The following is a 20946-nucleotide window of genomic DNA, read 5'->3' on the forward strand; positions in this document are numbered from 1 at the left end:
CTTCCTCATCCGGATGATGACTCTTTGCGTTCATGTTAGCTTTGTCTTGCTTACGGCTTAGAAAAATGTGTCTCCATAAAACAATGCTTGAAATCAGAGCCTCTTTTCTCCCCTAGAAGAATAGGCAAGCAGTTTCCAGGGCATGTGAGGTACAGGTGGAGTGGAAGATGGCTGATAATAGATTTTGGACATATTATCAGGAGAGACCAGTCCCTGGAAAGGGGCATAGTGCTTGGTAACATGGAGGTCAGTGAAAAAGAGGAATACCCCCCAAGGAGATGGATCAATGCAGTGCCTACAACACTGGGCTCCAACATAAACAACAATTGTGTGTGGGACCTAAAGAGTCTGTCCCCCAGCTCGTCTACCCCAGATATATGTCAGTCCTGGGACACTGCTTGCAACTAATGGTAAATGATTGCCAAGTTATCTCCCTGAAGGTATCAGCCATCCAGAGCAGACTACTGTCTGGTCCACTGAGGTGGGGCTCACTCCCTATTGATAAGATAGTGATTGTTTCCCTGGAGAGCTTAGAACAGGTCAAACCTGCTCAGTGACATCCAAAGTTAGGCTGCCATCCTGAATCTAGGACCCGGCTATCTTGTTACACGTGTACCCCCAATCCCTCCCCTTCCTATTGTGTGTATACTCCTAGATCATCCCCCTCCCATTACTATTACCTATCGTACAACCCCTTCCTGTGACACATATTTTTACTTGTAATTAGGGGGCTTGCTCACCCCAAAAGATATATAAGCCTTGGTTAGAAATAAATCTCTCTCTCCTGCCCTCTCTGCCCATGCTGTGGGCAGACCTAGCTGTTGATCATGGCTGTCCAGGAGGTGAGCATGCTACCACCAAATGTGTCTGACTCCTTTATTTTACCTTCTCTTCTCTCTCCCTTACAATAATCTTTACTGAGTCCATGATAGTGCGAAGGGCTGGCTTCCCACAATTGTGAAGATGCCACTGGATAAGAGTAGTATTGTGTCCAGTTGTACATGGGGCTGCTATGGGTTGGAATCCATTCGACAGCACCTAACAACAATATATCTTAAAGTTGCTCAGGAGGCTGTAGGTGGCAGGTAAGGGGACTATTTAGGAATCAAATCATGATGAGGGTAGCAAAGCTTACTGATGATACTGAAAACATTGAGTCATACTCATTAAAATGGTTCATTTTTCTTAGGTAAGTTAAAAATCGAACACCAGAAACAAAACTGAGGCCCATGGTGCATATGTATGAAGTTGCTGTTAGGGGCCTTCTAGTTGATTCCAAAACAAGACACCCACTGCCTGGTACTGTGTGGCCCTAACAGTAGTTCCAATGTTTGAGCCCATTGGTGCAGCCACTGTGCCAACCCATCTCCTTGATGATCTTCCTCTTGTTCACCGTCCCTCTCTTCTACCAAGCCTGATGTCCTTCTCCGGGGACTGGTCTCTCCTGAAAACATGTCCAAAGAATGTGAGACAAAGTCTCACCATCCTCTCATCTAAGGAGAATTCTGACTGTACTTCCTCCCATAATTCCCATATAGTGGACTTTTTTCTTTTACTTTGTGTGTGTGCACTTATTAGATAAAGGAGTTGAATTCTAGCCATTACCACAGGCCAATGAGGGGAGATAGTCCAGTCAAGAGGCAACATTTTGTAGTTTCCAATGCACACTAGAATTTCACACTAGAATTCACTTCCTGTTTCCATATAGGTGTGAAGAACGTGGCCTACCCAGCACTAATCTCTTCTTACCTCTACAACATCCATGTCTTGGCCCAGCACTTTCATTTCACTTGTTCATCCTGAATGTGGCCATCATTTCATATAGTATTTGCCCGTGTTTGGAGCAGAAGTGGGATGTGACTTCAAGCTCCTTGATGTGAAGTCTGACACCTCAATCACCTCAGTGGCTCCCATTTAGTTAGGATCCGCACTATTCTGAGCCCCTTCCATATGAATGGCGACAGCAGGCTCCTTCGGAAATCTCTGAGTTGTTCTTGTAAGTCATGGTCAGAGGTCATTATCACACGGATGTGGAGTCATCCACTCAACTGGCCACATCTCTCCATCTCCTGGCCACATCTCTCCATCTCAACCTGTGCTCTTCACCAGCTCCCAAAGAGAGGTTGCACAGCACGTCATAAAGAATTCAGGGGAAGGAGGGACGTGGAGCAACAGAAATCGCTCAAAAGTTCTGAAGGCAGAGGAAGAGAAATACTGCATCTTGAAAACCCTCAAGGGAAGTTCGACTCTGGGCTATCGGGTCGCTCTGAGTCAGAATTACTCGATGGCAGTGAATGAGAACTTCCAGAAACAGCTACGTCAGAGAGAGGAAGTCTTTTATAAGAAAGAAAACCCACAGTCCCGCGTAAGTCGGAAGCATTGTGTTTTCTTCTGAGATAGCGGTGAACAGTCTTAAAAGCATCTCCCTCTGCCCCCTTCTCTACCTGGGGCCATCCTCTCTTTGATGGCCTCATGGACCCTTCCAGTGAAGTAAGACACAATCAGGTAGCCCTCACCTCCTAATTCTTTTGTTATTGTTTTCATTATTTTATTGGGGGCTCGGCTCTTATCACAATCCATACATCCATCCATTGTGTCAAGCACATTTGTACAATTGTTGCCATCATCATTCTCAAACCAATTGTTTTTTTTAACCAACCCCAAATGTTATTTATTTAATGTAATCCTCACAACGGTGCCAATGGGGACTTAACTTAAAAAACAAACACAACAGAAATGACACCACAGCTTAAGATAAGACCTCTACACCGAATTCAAGGTGTAGAGAGACAGACATCTACAGAAGAGAAGATAACACAAGGAAAGGGAGGGTCGTGGCTCTTGGTTGGAAACCTGCTTTGAGTAGGTTTCCTGCAGGTATTTCTTAAAGACTATGGGGTTTTTCCAGAGTTCCGCAGCATGGGTGTTCAAAGGGCTGTCATGTTGGGCTCTCCCAGCAGGCTCTGGATGGAGAGGAGAATCGTCCTGACGTCATACAGGGCAGACCACTTGTCCTTCAGGATGTCCAGGCAGATGTTACCCTGAGTGTCCACCTTGGGGTGGTAGCAGGGGGTGAGGAACTTCACTGTGGGTGCATTGCAAGGGTAAAGCACAGGGAGATACAGCTGCTCCGTGGATGGTCCCTATCCACTTGAAAAGGTCGTCTGATTCCGGGAAGGCGGAGATTCCTTTGTCACCAGACATCATGAGGGTCGTCAGCTCCTGTTGTAGCCTGCCCACAGAACCCCAGGCTGTGCCCCCGCTGGGCTCAGCTCCTTTTCAGGTGGCTACAACACTGGCTGTGGCTTGGTCATGGTTTTGGGAGACCATTCGCTTGGTGTGGGCAGACAGGATCTTGGATGACTGGATGGCAGCTGCCAACAGTTGCTTTCTACTTGAGCCCTTGGTATGAGCACCTCTTTTTCCCCCTTCCCTCCCACCCTGCCTCCCTCATGAACCCTTGATAATTTAAAAATTATTTTTTTCATGTCTTACACTGTCTGATGTTTCCCTTCACCCAATTTTCTGTTGTTCATCCCCCAAGGAGGGGGTTATGTGTAGATCCTTGTAATCAGTTCCCCCATTCTACCTCACCTTCCCTCCACCCTCCCGGTATCGCCACTCTCACCACGGGTCCTGAAAGGTTCATCTGGCTGGATTCCCTGCATTTCCAGTTCCTATCTATACCAGTTTACATCCTCTGGTCTAGCCAGATTTGTAAGGTAGAATTGAGATTATGATAGCGGGGTTGGGGGGAGAAGCATTTAGGAACTAGAGGAAAGTTGTATGTTTCATCGTTTCTGCACTGCACGCTGACTGGCTCATCTCCTCTCCACGACCCTTCTGTAGGGGGATGTCCAGTTGCCTACAGATGGGCTTTGTGTCCCTACTCCACACTCCCCTCATTCACAATGATCTGATTTTTTTGTTCTTTGATGCCTGATACCTGATCCCATCGACAGCTCATGATCACACAGGCTGATGTACTTCTTCCATGTGGGCTTTGTTACTTCTCAGCTAGCTTTCTGCTTGTTTATTGCCAAACCTTTAAGGCCCCAGATGCTATATTTTTTGATAGCCGGGCACCATCAGCTTTCTTCACCACATTTGCTTATGCACCCACTCTGTCTTCAGCTATTGTGTCAGGAAGGTGAACATCATGGAATGCCAGTTTAATAGAACAAAGTATTCTTGCATTGAAGGAGTACTTGAGTGGAGGTCCAATGTCCATCTGCCACCTTAATACTAAACCTATAAATATATGCACATAGATCTATTTCCCCATCATCATATATAAATACATTTACATATGTACATTCCTGTATTTAGACCTCTATAAATTCCCTTTGCCTCCTAGTTCTTTCCTCTATTTCCTTTTACTTTCATCTTGTCCCACTGTCATGCTCAGCCTTCATTTGGGTTTCAGCAATTCTTCTCAGTTACATTGCCTTTGATCACTCCCTACCAGGCCTCTTACACCCTCCTCGCCAGCAATTTTGTATCATTTGTTGTTCCCTTGTCCCTGGGTTTTTTAACACCACTTCCTTTCCCCCATCCCCCCTCTCCCATGTCCCCCCAGAACCATCGGTCCCATTGTTTCCTCCTCCAGATTGTTTATCCCACCTATCTTATCTAGACAGACCTGCAGAGATAATAATATGCACAAAACAAGACAGAGCAAAACAAAGCAACAAAAGAAAACAAAACAACAACCACAAAAAATGAAAAAAAAGAAAAGCCTGTAAATAGTTCATGGTCTGCTTATGGTCAAGTCTGATGGGGTGCCACGCCCTGCCCCAAAGTCCATTTTTAGTATTCCCATGGGACTTACTTATTCTGTTCCCCTTGCTGTTCTGATGCATACCCTTAGTGTTTTGCCTCAGTGTGGTAGCATCAGATCGGGCACATTTCCCACACTGTGTCTCCAGTGTTGTCCCCTGCAGGGCTATGGGTCAGTGAGGGATGTCATTTCTCATAGTGGGGCCGGCCATATGGTTCTCTCTGTGCATTGGCTGCTCTGAACAGGGATATCGTCCTCAGGGCTTGATGGGTCAGGATGTGCTCCATTCTCTCTTCCTTCCCCTTCATTTGCTCCCATGTGCTCTGGTCAGACATGTCCCTCTCCCTGAGCTGCAGCTTCAGTGCTGTCCTCTGAAGTAACTTCTTCTGAGGGGAGGGGCAGCTGGGGGAACAGGGCACTAACCTACCCAAGGGGAATGTATGGTTTGTATCGCCACAGGTTAAAAGGGACCAGACTTCAATCTGGTGCTCAAAGATGTGAATGCAACATACCGGCATGAAGCAGGGAACCAGTAGAGAGGTCTGAGGGGTGGGGCCCTCTCTACTGGTTCCCTGCTTCATGCCCTGTTCCCCCAGCTACCCATGTCTTTTTTTTTCTTCCCCACCCTCTCCTTTTTATTTGGCCACCATATGTACCCCTGAATTTGGTCTGATCCCTGCCAGAATATCTGGATCTCAGCCCAGGAACGTTTGTATACAGTAGTTTTCCCCTATGCCCCTCTTGCATTTTTTAAGCTTACCTCAGCAGACTCATGTTGTATTTGTCCTTTTGTACTTGGCTTACTTCACTTAGCATAATTTCCTCCAGTTCTTCCCATGCAGCGATGTGCTTCATGTGTTCATCACTGCTTTTTAGTGATGAGTAGTCCTCTATTGTATGTATGGACCACCGTTTTTTTTAAACCATTCGACTGTTAATGGACATTTGGGTTGCTTCCAACTCCTTGCAATTGTGAACTGCGCCATGATGAACATTAGAGCACAGGTGTCTGGCCGTGGTTTGCTTCTTGCCTCTACTGGGTATATGCCCAGTAGGGGGATTGCTGAGTCGTATGGTAGCTCAATTTTCATCTGTTTTAGATATCGCCAAATCGATTTCCACAGTGGCTACAGGTCCAGCAGCAGTGGATGAGAACTCCCATCTCACCACAGCCCCTCCAACTTGTTGTTTCTGATTTTTTGAATTGTGTTATCATTGAGGGTGTTAGGTGGTATCTCATTGTTGTTTTAATTTGCATTTCTCTTAAGGCTGATGATCAGGAACATTTTCTCATATGTTTGTTGGCCATTCGGTTTTCTGCCCCTTGTGAAACTTCCGTTCAGGTCCTTTGCCCACCCCCTCAGTGGGCAATTAGTTTTGGGATTTTTTGTTTTTTGATTTTTGGAAGCTAGCATAGTATTGTAGACTTTGGTAATAAGGCTTTTCTCTGATATGTCATTGCTAAAGATGTTTTTCCAGTCCGTTGGCTCTCTTATTACTCTCTTGGCGAATTCTTTTGATGTACACAGGTGTTTTATCTTCAGTGTATCCCATTTGTCAATTTGTGCCTCCTCTGCATTTGTGTCCTTCCCTATTTCTGATAGTCTATGTATTCCCTGTGCCAAAGTTCTCAGGTTGGTCCCAATTCCCTCACTGATGGCCCTAATAGTTTGGGGTTTTACTTCAAGGTCTATGGTCCACCTTGAGTTTATTCGTGTGCATGGAGTGAGACAAGGTTCTTGAGTTATTTTTCTGCAGGTTAATATCCATTTTTTCCAGCACCACTTGTTGAAGAGGGCATCTGCTTCCCCTTTTATATTTTTGAAGCCCTTATCAAAGATCAATTGTCTGTATGCTGATGGTTTTCTTTCTGAGTTTTCGGTTATTTTCCACTGGTCTGAGTATCTGTCATTATACCAGTACCATGCGGTTGTGACCACTGTGGCTGTAAAATATGTGTTAAAATCAGGTAAAGCAAGCCCTCCCACTATGTCCTTCTTGATTTTTCTGCTAATTCGGTGCTTTTTCTCTTTCCGTATGAAGTTGGTAATCAGTTTTTCCATTTATTTGAAGGAAGATGAGGGTAATTATATTGGAATTGCATTAAATTTATACAGTGCCTTGGACAAAACTGGCATCTTTACTACCTTAAGTCTTCCAATCCACAAGCATGGGATATTCACCCATTTGTTGAGGTCACTCTTGGTTTCTTATAACAGTGTTCTGCAGTTTTCCTAATATAAATATTTTAGTCAAGTATATCCCTATATATTTCAATTTGTGGATGGCTATTGTGAAGGTAACTCCTTTTTTAAAATCTTTTTATTGAGGCTCATAAAGCTCTTATCACAATCTGTACATACATCAATTGAGCAAAGCACCCTTATACATTTGTTGCACTCATCGTTCTCATAATTCACCTTCCACTTGGGTTCCTGGAATCAGCTTGGTTTCCCTTTTTTTTCCCCTCCCCTTCCCTCCCCGATCCCACCCCTGGTCCCTTGATAGTTTATAAATAATTATTATATCTTACCTTACACTCCCTGGCGTCTCCCCTCACCCGCCTCCCCATTGCTCATCTCCCAGAGCGGAGGTTACACATCGATCTCCGAGATCGGTTTTCCCTTTCTACACCCCCTTCCCTCCTGGTGTCGCCACTCCCACCGATGGTGTTGAGGGGTTCGTCTGTCCTAGATTCCCTGTGTTTCCAGATCCCTACTGCACCACTGTACATCCTCTGGGTACCTCCTTTTTAATCTCCTCTTCTGTGATCTTCTCCGATGTGCATAGCAGTCTGATAGACTTCTGTGTATTAATCTTGTATCCTGCCATATTTATTCCTCTAATGCTTCCAGTACTCCCCTTGTGGACCTTTTGGGATTTTCCATATATAAAATCATAGCATCTGCAAACAATTACTGTTTCACCTCTTCCTTCCCCAGGTTAATACCTTTGATGTCTTTTCTTTGCCTCGTGCTGTTAGCTAAAACCTCCACTACAATGTTAAATAAGAGTGGAGACAAGGGGAATCCTTGTCTGGTACCCTTTTTCAGTGGGATTGTGTTAGCCTTTTCTCCATTGACTACCACATTGGCTGTTGGTTTTTCACATATAGCTTGTATTGTCTTGAGGAATTTTCCTTCCATTTCTATCTTCTTGAGTGTCTTAAACAGGAATTGGTGTTGGATGTTGTTGAATGCTTTTTCCAAATCTATCAATATTATCCTGTGGTTCTTATAGTTTTCCATGTCAAGGTGGTCAATGATACTAATGGCCTTTCGTATGTTGAACCATCCCTGGTATGAATCCCACTTGGTCATGGTGAATTATTTGTTTTATATACTTTTATATTCTATTGGCCAGAATTTTTAAAGGATTTTTGCATCGATGTTCATATAAGGATTTTGGTCTGTAGTACTCAATTCCCTGCCAGGTTTTGGTTTCAGAGTTATACTAGCTTCATTGAAGGAGTTCGGGAGTTTGCTATCTTTTTCTATGTTCTGTAAGAGTTTGTGTAGGATTGGTGTCAGTTCTTCCCTGAATACTTGGTAGAATGCTCCTGTGAAGCCCTGTGGTTCAGGGGATTTTTTTGTTGTTGCTAATTCCTTGATAACCATATCTATTTCTTCTATTGCTCTGAGTCTGTTGAGATTGTTGACACCCATCAGGGATAGTCTATGGAGGGATTGTTTTCCCAAGAATTTGTCCATGTGCAACTGCCCCTCACCCCAGAAGAATTTACTTGAGAGGACAACACTGAAGCTGCAGCTAGGGGAGAGGGTTATGTCAGATCAGCACAAATGGGAGGAAAAGAAGGTAGAGGAATAGAGAGTGGAGCACATCCTGGCCCATCAAGCCTGGAGGACGATATCCCCGCTCTGAACAGCCAATGAACAGAGTGGACAATATGGCGGATCCCACTAGGAGACACATCATCCCTTGATAGCACAGGGCCCTAAGGAGGACAACACTGGAAACTCAGGGCCAGGAGTGACCCAGACTGACCCTGTGACAGTGAGGCAATGCACTAAAAGCGTGTGACACAGCAACCATGGGAGCAGAGTGAGCCCCCAAGGGAGTACAAAGGACAGAATCTGGGGCCAGAGCATGGTACCCCATTGGACCTGACTAAAGGCCACACCTAGAGATAAAAAATCAGACCTTTATCTATTTACAGGTTTTTCTTTTCAAAATTTTTTCTTTTAATTAATTTATTCTTTTATGGGTAATTGGTTTCCCTTTTTATTGTCATAGCTATGTTCTCACTCATTGCCTATCTTGCAATGACTTTATTTTTGGTGCATATTATTATCTTTACAGATTTATCTAGATAAGATGAACTGGATGAATAATCTGGAGGAGAAAACAACAGGACCAATGGTTCCAGGAGGACATGGGAGAGCAGCAGGAGGGGGCAGGGAGTGGTGCTGACCAACAAAGGGACAGGGGAGCAAAAAGTGATCCAAAACCAGTAGCAAGGAGGGTGTGAATGGCCTGGTAGGGATTCAGCAAGGGCAAGGTAACCGAGAGAAATTACTGACACCCAAATGAAGGCTGAGCATTATAGTGGGACAAGAGGAAAGTAAAAGGAAGTAGAGGAAAGAACTAGGTGACAAAGGGTATTTATAGAGGTCCAAAGACTGGAATGTACATATGTGAATATATTTATATGAGTGTGGGGAAACAGATCTATGTGCATATATTATAGGTTTAGTATTAAGGCAGCAGATGGACATTGGGCCTCCACTCAAGCACTTACTCAATGCAAGAACACTTTGTTCTAATAAATTGGCATTCCAGGATGCACACCTTCCCGACACGATTGCTGAAGAAAAATGTGTGCATAAGCAAATGTGGTGAAGAAAGCTGACAGTGCCCGGCTACCAAAAGATCTAGTGTCTGGGGTCTTAAATGCTTGAAGATAAACAAGAGGCCATCTAGCTGAGAAGCATCAAAGCCCACATGGAAGAAGCACACCAGCTTGGCTGACCACGAGGTGTAGAAGAGATAAGTTATCAGACATCAAAGAGCTAAAAACCATATCAGTGGGTGCCCACCTCCCTGATACGATCAATGATGACGAACGTGTGCATAAGCAAATGTGATGAAGAAAGCTGATGGTGCCCAGCTATCAGAAGATATAGCATCTGGGGTCTTAAAGGCTCGAGGATAAACAAGTGGTCATATAGCTCAGAAGCAACAAAGCCCACATGGAAGAAACACACCAGCCTGTGTGACCACGAGCTGTCGAAGGGATCAGGTATCAAGTATCAAGGAACAAAAAAATCATATCATTGTAAATGTGGGTGAGTGCAGAGTGGAGACTCAAAACTCAGTGGTAGCAAACCAGACATCACTTTCTGAGGGGTTGTGGGGAGGAGATGAACTAGGCAGGGTGCAGGGTAGCAATGATGAAACATATAACTTTCTTCTAGTTCTTAAATACTTCCTCCACCCCACTATCATGATCCCAATTCTACCTTGCAAATCTGGCTAGACCAGAGGATGTACTTAGGTACAGATAGCAACTGGAAACACGGAATCCAGGATAGATGACTCCTCCAGAACCAGTGATGAGAGTAGTGATGCCTGGAGGGTGGAAAGAACGTAAGGTAGAAATGGGGAACTGATTACAGGAATCTACGTATAGCCTCTTCCCTGGGGGAGGGATAGCAGAGAAGAGGGCAGGGGGAGACGTCAGACAGTGTAATATATGACAAAATAATAATAATATATGAATGATGAAGGGTTAATAAGGTAGTGGGAAGGGGGGGATGAGCAGCAAATATTAAGGTCTCAAGTAGAAGGCAAATGTTTTGAGAATGATGATGACAACAAATATACATGTGTTCTTGACCCAATGAATGGATGGATGGATTGTGATTGAATTGTACGAGCCCCCAATAAAATGATTTTTTTAAAAAAGAATTTGTCCTGTCTTGGAAGTTGTTGAATTCATTGGAGCACAGTCCTTCTTGGTACTGTGTAATTATCCTTTTGATTACATTAGAGTCTGTTGTAATGTCCCCTCTTTCATTCCTCATTCTTGCTATTGAAATTTGTTCCCGCCTTTCTTTGGTTATGTTTGCCAGTGATCTGTCAACTATGTTTATCCGTTCCAAAAAAAACAACAACAACTTTTAGCAGCATTAATTTTTTTCCACAGTTTTCTTAGTTTCCCTCTCTTGAATCTCAGCCCTGATTTTATTACTTTTTTCTTTTGCTGTTACTAGAATTGTGTCCTGTTGACTCTGCTTTAGTTGCTGTAGCTTTTGTGCCAGCATATCAATCATAAGTCTCTCTTCCTTTTTCATATGTGCATGTATTGGTATGAAACATGACAAATTTAATCTACATGAATTTCATGGAATATTAAAATTTTAAATTTGAATCATGGGATCTTTTATTTGTGTATTTAAAGTGTTGAAAAATGGACCCATGTCCAGTGAAGTTCCCTTTTGGGCTCATTGATAGGTGAAAATATTCTAATTCTGATTGTTGCGTAGATTCCTTGGTCGACAATTCGGTGAAAAATCAATGTACAGACACATTTTTATTCTATATATTTTTTTGTGTTTAAAAAATGTTAAAGAAAACTTGAATGTCAAAGTCAAAGTGGTTATTAGATAAAACAGATGACTTAACAGTAGTTAAAAATGAGTAATTGGATGTCTACCGTCTAATGAAGTTAATAACTCAGAAACTATGGAAAACACAATAAGAATCTCATACACAAGAAAGAGTTGTGATGCCCTAAGCATATGAAATGTAGTTAAGAGTAGGAGGACCTTGGTGAGAAAACAGGAGTTCCTATGTGGACATTGCATAGGCTGAGGGTGGAGAGCAGTAAGAGAGCTACCGCTGGGGGAGCTGCCAGGGGGAGCTGTGGGCCTGTGAGTTGACTGAGTTGGAGAGCAGAGCTTGGAGCTGAGAGCTTGATGGCCCAGAGGGAGCTGATGGGCAGCCTGAAGGTGGGGAGCCCTGATTGCAGAGACAGGGTTGTTGAATAGCTCCTGCTTGTGGAGAGGGAGACAGTGAGCATGAGAGCCTGGGGAGGAGGAGCCCTTCCCCTATTGCATGTCGTCTTTGTTTAGATCTTTGTCAGTTTCAGTCACGTTGCTAAGTTCGAGGGGGTGTTTCTTTTTTTATGCTTTATTAGGGGCTCATATAATTCTTATCACAATCCATACATATATCAATTGTGTAAAGCACATCTGTATATTCATTGCCCTCATCATTTTCAAAGCATTTGCTCTCCACTTAGCCCTTTGCATCAGGTCCTCCTTTTTTCCCCTCCCTCAGGAGCACTTGATAATTTATATATTATTATTTTGTCATATCTTGCCCTGTCCGACGTCACTCTTCACCCCCTTTTCTGTTGTCCGTCCCCCAGGGAGGAGGTCACATGAAGATCCTTGTAATCGGTTCCCTCTTTCCAACCCACCCTCCCTCTACCCTCCCAGTATTGCCCCCCACACCCCTAGTCCTGAATTTATCATCCGCCCTGGATTCCCTGTGCCTCCAGCTCCTATCTGCACCAGTGTACATCCTCTGCTCTATCCAGACTTGCTAGATAGAATTCAGATCATGATCATGGACGGGGAGGGGAAGGAAGCATTTTGGAACTAGAGGAAAGCTGTATTCTTCATTGGTGCTACATCGCACCCTGACTGACTCATCTCCTCCCCTAGAACCCTCTGCAAGGAGATCTGGCCAAGGGGGTGTTTCTGTGAGCTCAGTGAGAGGTGCAAAGAATGAGGACCCTGCAGAGAAGTGAGGGTGTCGTGGTTCCAGAAATCATGAAAAAGAGACAAGGTGAAGGTCGACCTAATCTCTGTCTGAAAGGAACCAGCCTGATGTAGATGTTGATTCTTTTTGAGACTCAACTGTATATTGTGTTGTTGATTATACAGAGATCATGCAGTACATCAAACCACCAATTTGCACATGCACAGTTTAGTCCTAGGGATTATATGCTTCAGCTCTTCTCACTACCTTTTTCTGATTTGTTGCTCCATCCTTGAGCTGAACACACAGCCTTCTAAACTTTCCTTCGGTGCTTTTGAGTGGCCGCTGTCAATGGAATTCCCTTAGGAGGATTGTAAATGAGCACAGTCTGATGGCAAACCTTGCTTACCTGGTCAGGGAACTTGTATTTGGTTTCAGAAGTGGTCTGAGAATCTTTGATAGAAAAGGTGTCAACATGATCTCCGGGACATGGTTTTGGGATTTCTCCACCTGCCATGGCTGCATGCAAGCTAGACCCCATGAGATTTTGAAATTCTCTTGTAATCTTTTCTCCTTTGTTCAGAATTCTTCCCAAGAATCCTTGATAACAAGGCTCACTAATTGTAGGTGAGCTGAGGCTGATTCTTACTGACAAAGGGATCTCCCATGACGTCAGTTATGAAGAAATCTCTTCTCAGGATGTACAGGGTGATTCGTTTATTCACAAACTGCTGGAAGGTGTCGCCCTCCAAGGAAGAGGAATTCAGAAAAGGAAGAAGACTTGGGAGAGAAAACACAATATGGCGCACACCCGTATCCCACGTCCTCGTCAGGCAAACTTTCTTTCATGTCAGTCCATGGTGAGACTCAGAATGGAGAGCTCTCCCTGCTTTGAAGTTTGCTCAGACTTTTCTCTCCTACACGTCTCTCTCTCCTTCCTCCCGGGGACCATTGCAGTTAAAGGAAGGACGGTGTCATGTCCAAGATCCCACCGTAATGTATTGCGTCCTCAGCCAACACTGAGCCATTCTTAGGGTATCCATTTTATCAGTGTGGCCCAGCATCTATGGTCTCCAAGTTCCATCCCAGGATGTCCCCTCCTGTTCTCCTCATGGAGGTGTTGAGGTTCTTCTCCTCACGAGCGTGAGTAGATCTGGGGGAAGCAGAGAGGAGGGTGAATTTTCTGAGGTGAAACTCAGGGTGAAACTGTGCTCTGGAGATTTCAGGGAAGAAATTACACTTTTATAGTCTTCAATCTTTGGGCTCTGGATTTTCAAGGGCACTGCAAGCTTGAAATAATGTTCTTATGGGACAGGGATCTAAGATGTTTCATCTCTGAAAGTTTTTAACTTCTTACCTTCTGTGAAGTTTGATAAGAAGTAACAAAGTCTTTGGACAAAAATATGAGAAGAAAATCACAGGACCAACGGTCCCGGACGGACATGAGAGTGTGACAGGTAGGGGAAGGGAGTAGGTATTGGCCAAACCAGGGACAAGGGAATAATGAGTGATTCAAAACCAGTGGAGGGAGGGGATGGGAAGACTGGTAGGGAGTGACCAAGGGCAAGGTAACTGAGAGGAATGACTGAAACCAGAATGAAGGCCGAACATGTTAGTGGGACAGGAGGAAAGCGTAAGGAAATAGAGGAAAGGAATAGGAGGCAATGGGCATACATACAACCTAAATAAATACATTTAAATATGCAAATATATTTATGACTATGGGGGAAATAGACCTATGTGCATATATTTATAGGTTCAGTAGTAGGGTATCAGGTGGACATTGGGCCTCCTCGCGCACACTTCCTCAATACAACAGCTCCTTGCTCAGCTAAACGGTCATTCCATGATACCAACCTTCCCGACATGATCACTGAAGACAGATGTGTGCATAAGCAAATGTGGTGAAGAAAGCTGATGGTGCCCAGTTACCAAAAGATACAGCGTCTGGGGTCTTAAAGGCTTGAAGGTAAACAAGCGGTCATCTAGCTCAGAAGCAACAAAGCCCACAGAGAAGAAGCACACAAGCCTAAGTGAACACAGGGTGTTGACGGGATCAGGGAGCAGACACCAACGAACAAAAACCATCATTATGTGATCACCTTCCCCACATAAACACTGAAGACGAATGTGTGCATAAGTTAGTGTGGTGAAGAAGGCTGATGGTGCCCAACTATTAAGAGATATATCATCTGGGGACTTAAAGGCTTGAAAGTAAACAAGCGGACATCTAGCCCAGAAGCAACAAAGCCCACATGGAAACAGCACACCAACATGTGTCATCATGAAGGGCCACGGGGACCAGATTTCAAGCAACAAATGTGGGGAGCGGGGGGGATCATATCACCGTGAATGAGGGGAGTGCGTGATGGGGACCCAATGCCCATCTGTAGACAACTGGACATCCCTGGAAGAGGGGTAGTGGGGAGGAGATGAGTCACTCAGGGTTCAGTGTAGCAACAATGAAACTCAGAACCTTCCACTAGTTCTTAAACGCTTCCCACCAACCCTCCCCGAAAAAAAAATGTCATGATCTCACTTCTACCTTGCAAACCTGGTTAGGCCAGAGGATGCACAGCGGTACAGTTGGGATCTGGAAACACAGGGAATCTCAGACAGATGAACCCTTCAGGACCAACAGTGAGAGTGGCAATACCGGGAAGGAAGGGGATGTTGAAAGGGCGAACGATCTCGGGGATCTACATATAACCTGCTCTCTGGCGATGGGCAACAGGAAAATGGATGAAGGGAGACACCGGGCAGTGTAAGATAAGATAAAGCAATAATTTATAAATTATCAAGGGTTCATGAGGGCTGGGGGAGCAGGGAGGGAGGGGGAGGGAAAAAAGGAAAATGAGCTGATTCCAGGAACCCAAGCGGAAGGCGAATTTTGAGAATGCTGATGTGATAGTTTTTTGTGCCAGCCTGGCCGATAAACACAAGTAGGATTAATTGAAGGGCAGAGTGATAAATGGCTCGGTGAGCCTCGCCTTGCTTGTCTCTCACTCTCTACTCATCGGACCAGCGTGCGGCAGCCTTGCTTGTTCTGTGCCTCAATTTAACGGGTACACTACCTGTGGTATGCCTAGCCTGTGGACTGTGTCACCGTAAGTTACGGTCCTTTTAAGCCCACACGATTGGAATGTTCATCTCTGGAGCTGGGGACCGACAGTTGGTGACAGTTGGTGACCTGCCTTGCTGTTTGCTGCCTGGGTACATAAAGCCCAGCTCTCTTTATAGAAGAGGAACTGGCAGCCCTCAAGACTTAAAGGACTGCTAGTCTCTCACTGCTTTATAATTTATACTTTAACTGTTCATTTCTTGTATTATCTATCTGTATATAATTTAAGGGTTCATTTCTTGTGTTATATATCTATCTTTACATATATATGTACATATATAATAACTAGCATTCTGGTTTTGTCTCTCTAGAGAACCCTGTCTAACACAGCTGAGGGCAACAAATGTTTAAGAATGCTTTACTCCATGGATGTGTGTATGGATTGTGATAAGAGTTGTAGGAGCCCCAATAAAATAATTTTTAAAAAAAGTACCAAAGCCTTAAAACGTATACGTGTATATTTTAAATAGTATATAACATTGAGGAAGGTTAAAGGACATGTTTACAACATGCAGTGCGATGCACTGCTAAGGGCCTTCTAAGCCTGGTCTGATAACTCCTCCAAAGGACTTGGTCCATCCACGCAAATAAGTTGCTTAAGGTCCATGAAGGAGATTAGACTATTGGCTCATGCAACAACTTCGATTGACCCCCACCTTTCATTGAACACTCAACAACTGGACATTCAGGTGACAGGACAGCATTGGGAGAACAAGAGGGAGACAGGAGGTCAAAGCAGACCCATTAGCGGCATGCTCCAAGAAAAGCGTGACTGACCAACCGCCTGCATCCAGTTAGAGTTGGTTTCTGTGAGGCTGGGCCAGTGTGACCTGGGTGAGTTCATGGACAAGGAGGGTGTGGAGGTGTGGTCCTAACAGAGGGTCTCACCTGCCTGTGCAGCTCCACTTCCCCTTCAGGCTGTTCGTCTCTTAGGGCAGCGCCTTCTGGGTACAGAGCAAAGGAATACTGTTTCTTGGCAAGAATACCTGAGACCTCGTTCTGCCTCAGATGGGGAGGCTGAAGGTCAGAGAGGATGAGTGGGGCATCGGGTCACAGGGTGAGTTTGTGCCTGTTGGTTATTGCCCAGCATACACCCTTGTTTTACCCATGAAGAACACACCACCATCTGTGGCCATGCCCTCCCATCCCTTGCTGACATCACTTAGTGTGTTTTCCCTGTAATTTGTGTCTGATGAAGAGGAAGAGGAGAAGGAAGAGGAGGAAGAGAAGGCTGTGTGCCACCAAGTCCCCAATTCAAACTTTCAGGAATCCTGGGAGAAGAGTGATGTCATGAGTCTGCACGTTCTTGGGCACCTACTCATCCTCTCTGCTATTCTCCACAACTATCCCTGGGAAATTGTTTCCTCCTCACACAAATCATTTTCCAGAGGAGGAAACAGGCTCAGTGAGGAATATTGTGCGCATCAGCTCACACAGTCTGCAAGTGTCAGTGTTGGGATTGGAATCTAGGAATTCACCCCCTCTACCAACCTCTTTCTCTCCAACCCTCCCAAGGAAGATCATTCCAGATTGGCCCATCCCAATCAGTGCCTGACTCCTTTCCCCTCTCTGTGGAATTCTGAAGCTCCCTGTGGGTTGTCTCTGCCCACTGGGTGCATGTATGTGGGAGAATGTGGGGGTGGAAGGCCCCCGTGTCCAAGCAGTCATCGTGCCTGGGCTCTCACTTATGACCCCTACGAGCATCAGCAACTCGGAGTAAAATGCTGCGTCACATAACCCACCACCTTTGAACCTGAAATGCACGACGTATTGTGGCTTCCCTGAGACGCCAGTGATGGGTAGTCGATGACAGGGGTGGGATTTTAACCAATGAGGGTTTGGCCTCTCAGGTACCATGCTTCTCTAAAGCCATGGTTGCTCTCAGGGGGAAGGAGCCCCTAGTTTGTGGAAGAACAAGAATGGCCGTGTTGCTGTTACATCATCCCGCTCCCTAATGTGCTGTGGCTGTGCCCCCTCTTTCGGTAGCCACACGCATTCTACAGAGAGGGGGCTTTTTCGGACGTCACCGCCACAAGAAGAGACCGAGCACACACAAGAGTCACCCTCAGGATCCCAGCCTTCCCCAAAGAGAGAGCCTGACTTACTCTCTGGTGGGTCTGTTTCCACGGCTGTGTGGTTGTGATCCTTGGAGCCTCCTGGAGAGCAGACAAAGTGAGGGGCTTCAGCCTCCTATTCTGCCTTCATGTGAGACTCTCGATTTCTCTCAGTCCAGGCTACCCTGATCCTTATCTGTCCCCAGGCCCCAAATTGTGAAGCCAGGGCCATCACCCTCAGCTCTGCCCCTCTACCAGCCCCTCAGACACCGGCTGTGCTGGAGAGCAAGAGACAAGAGTACATCAGCTGAGAGAGTGAGTTGTATTCGCCTGGGGGACATGAGGTCTTTGTGACTCACCAGTGCTGGATTTGTTGCCTGGAGGGGAAGCTGCAAGGTTTGCACAGACAGGAAGGATGAGCTTAGAGGTGTTTTCCTGTTGGTGACTTTTCATCATCTTCTCCCTCTCCCTCCCCTCCCCCGCCAACATATCTGGGTCTCCAGAATGAGTATAGAGGATGAGGCAGGGGTGGAAGGATCCCTGTCTTTTCTGTCCTGAGGGGTGGAACCTGTCTAGATGACTCTCCTTGAGAATTCTCTGCCTTTCATGCCTGGCCTGGTCTCTGAGGATATTGCCCTGAGGTGGCCATCAGACCATAAAGGGACCACTCACCTGAGAGCACCAGCTCCAGAGGGTCACTGGGCTGGGACAGCCAGTACTTGTTGTATGCCGTGTAGCACCTGTAGGTGCCCTCATGGGCTGAGGTCACAGGGCTCATGGTGAAGTTGGCCTGGGAGGATCCCTTTGGGCTCTCACAATGAACAGGCTGAGGAGGGTTATTGGTGTCCTTGAACCAATAGACTGTGTCAAACCAGTGACTGGATCGACACTGCAGGGTCACGTTCTCTCCTGGGGCCACTGTGGGGCCCGGGTGGGCTGAGAGGGATGGCTTATCCACAGAAGCTCCTGGGAGAGAAGGAAGCCATTTTACAGGATAGCCAGTACCCACACCCCTATAACTGACCTCCCCACTCCAGGGATGCCCCATCTGTGACCCCTGTTTCCATGCTCTCAAATAATGCCCGGTCTCTCCTCCCGCCTTGTCTCTAACTATGCCTTTCTCACCCCTCCCGGGATCACAGGGGCATCTCAGCTCTGCCCCAGGGCCCTGTGTCTTCCCGGGAGACCATCTGAGTGTAGGGCTGTCTCTGGGCTGCACACCTGCCAGTAGGATGTCCACGGGCTCACTGGGCGCTGACCACTCGTAGGAGAGTCCGTATCCACCGTAGCACCTATACTGGCCCCCGTGCATGTTGAGCACGGGAGCCAGGGTGAAGTTGGGACTGGGCTGCAAGGCCAGGAGCTGGAGGTCTGAGGGTGACCAATGCCTGGCCAGAGCAAACTTGTCAAATCCATCATCTGAGTGACACTGCAGGGTCAGGTTGGCTCCAGCCATCACCGGTGAGTGTGGAAAGACAGTGAGGGAGGGCTTCTTGTGCACCCCTGGGGACAAGGAGATGGGGCAGTGAATGAGATGCACATCCCACTGTGTCCACGGGGACTGCCGAAACCACCCTGACTTCCTCACACTCCCCCCTTAGGTTTTGTCCCCAAGTGGACATTGTGTCACTAATCACCCATCACCACCAGGGTCCCTGAGAACTTGACCCAGATCAGTCATTTGGGGCCTCAGGGAAGGGACGGGGCTGGTCAGGGGTTCTCTCACCTGAGACCATCAGATCCACAGGGTTACTGGGCTGCGACCACACACTGGAGTAATTACTGTAAGAACCATAGCATCTGTAGGTGCCTCCTGAGGAGGGGCTCACTGGGTCCACAGGGAAGACGGCCTGGGTCCTGGTGCCTGAGAACTGAGCTCCCTTTTGCCGGGCCATGTGATCTGTCCCTTCCTTCAGCAGATGGAAAGTGTCAAAGCTGTGTGTTGAGTGGCAGGTGAGGGACACCTTCTTTCCCGAAGCCACTAGACGACGCGGATTGATGGAGAGCTGAGGTGGAGAGTATGCTCCTGAGACAGAAGCGGGGAGCTGAGTTAAAATGGGGGACACAGACCCCTGCAGTAACCCCAGGTGCAGTTTGGGAGAGATGAGGCCTCCCTCCCTTGAGGTCACATTCCCTCCTGTCTGTGGGAGGAGTTCTCAGGGAAGGGAGGATGCCAGGAATCTTACCTGTCAGGACAAGGAGCAGAGGGTCACTAGGCTGTGATGCGTCACCTGCACTGTAGTGGCCACACTGGAATTTCCCTGCATGGTCTCTGTTCATGTCAGTGATATTGAAGGAAGCACTCCAGTTTCTCGAGTTCTGTAGATTCACAGGCTCACCATACAATGATCCTTCTCTGTATAGACGGAAGCCCTGAGCCGGCTGAGACACCTGACACCAGATGGTCACAGAACTGCCCATGGTGAAGAAGCGTCCCGGGTCAGCCCAGATGGAGGGTTTGGGGAGGGTTCCTGGAAAAGAATCACACCTGGAGTTCCATGGGCTTCCCCTCCCCTCAGTATCCTCAGCCCTAAACCTAACGCCCCTCCCACACAGGTCACCAGCAGCACAGACCCTGGGTACCTCCCCTGAGCTTCCCAAAGGGGCTTACTGTGCTGAGCAGAGGATGGAGCTGGGGGGTCTGAGGAGAACTCACCTGTCTGCACCTGGACCCACACACTCTGTAGGGTCCCTGGGGGAGAGAGGGTCCCATCAGAAGCTTGTCCTTCCACCCCACAGAAACACCACAGGTATTCCAATCCCTTGGCTCAGATTCGGATTGAGAATAAATTCCTTCCTTGGAAGACTCACCTTCCTCATGAGACTCCTGGATCCCCTCGGGTCCCCCAGGGACCCTGAACCTGTGTGTGAAGAGCGGGAACCCCCCTCCCCTCTTCCCACGGCTTACCGACATACAGCAGGGCAGTGAGGCTCAGGGATGTGCCGCCGCCCTGCATGGCTCCCAGGCTGCAGATGAAGTATAAGGACCACAGAACTGGCAGCAGAGACACACTCAGGGTGGGACCAGTCCTGAGCCAGTGTTGTGTGTCACACAGCTTCCTCATTGGCAAACTCACAGGAAGGGGAAGAGCCCATCTCTGTGGCCTGGCTCTGCTCGCCTCAATATTTGGGCTGACGCTCAGCAAAGCCCACATTTGAGGTCCAATCCAGAGCCTGCTCTTTGCACAGTCTGGGTCAAGGGCAACAAGTCCCTTCTCTTTCCTGAGACTACACACACAAATTATCTTCCTTCCTTCCCTTAT

General features: G+C 46.7%; 1 protein-coding gene across 1 annotated transcript; it reads right to left on the reverse strand.

Moving 5' to 3' along the window:
* Window positions 1-2927: 2927 nt before the first annotated feature.
* Window positions 2928-20640, reverse strand: LOC142432606 (leukocyte immunoglobulin-like receptor subfamily A member 6). The gene is made up of 7 exons (XM_075537833.1): window positions 20592-20640; window positions 20340-20375; window positions 19410-19709; window positions 18905-19186; window positions 18356-18646; window positions 17735-17785; window positions 2928-3085 (listed from the first exon to the last, which is right to left on the reverse strand). The coding sequence occupies exons 1-7, from the start codon at window positions 20638-20640 to the stop codon at window positions 2928-2930; spliced, it is 1167 nt and encodes a 388-aa protein (XP_075393948.1).
* Between the last annotated feature and the right edge of the window lie 306 nt (window positions 20641-20946).

The sequence above is a fragment of the Tenrec ecaudatus genome, chromosome 18, assembly GCF_050624435.1.
Source record: "Tenrec ecaudatus isolate mTenEca1 chromosome 18, mTenEca1.hap1, whole genome shotgun sequence".
In the NCBI taxonomy this organism is placed as follows: domain Eukaryota; kingdom Metazoa; phylum Chordata; class Mammalia; order Afrosoricida; family Tenrecidae; genus Tenrec; species Tenrec ecaudatus.

What these genes read in the sequence shown, in the direction of transcription:
- LOC142432606 (XM_075537833.1), bottom strand. Translation starts at nt 20,640, where the DNA reads ATGCAGGGCGGCGGCACATCCCTGAGCCTCACTGCCCTGCTGTATGTC. An exon ending in CACTGCCCTGCTGTATGTCG is followed by an intron (nt 20,376 to 20,591) that starts GTAAGCCGTGGG and finishes TCTCTCCCCCAG; the next exon opens with GGACCCTACAGAGTGTGTGG. An exon ending in GGAAACAGACCCACCAGAGA is followed by an intron (nt 3,086 to 17,734) that starts GTAAGTCAGGCT and finishes ATGCACCCACAG; the next exon opens with TGAAGTTCCTCACCCCCTGC.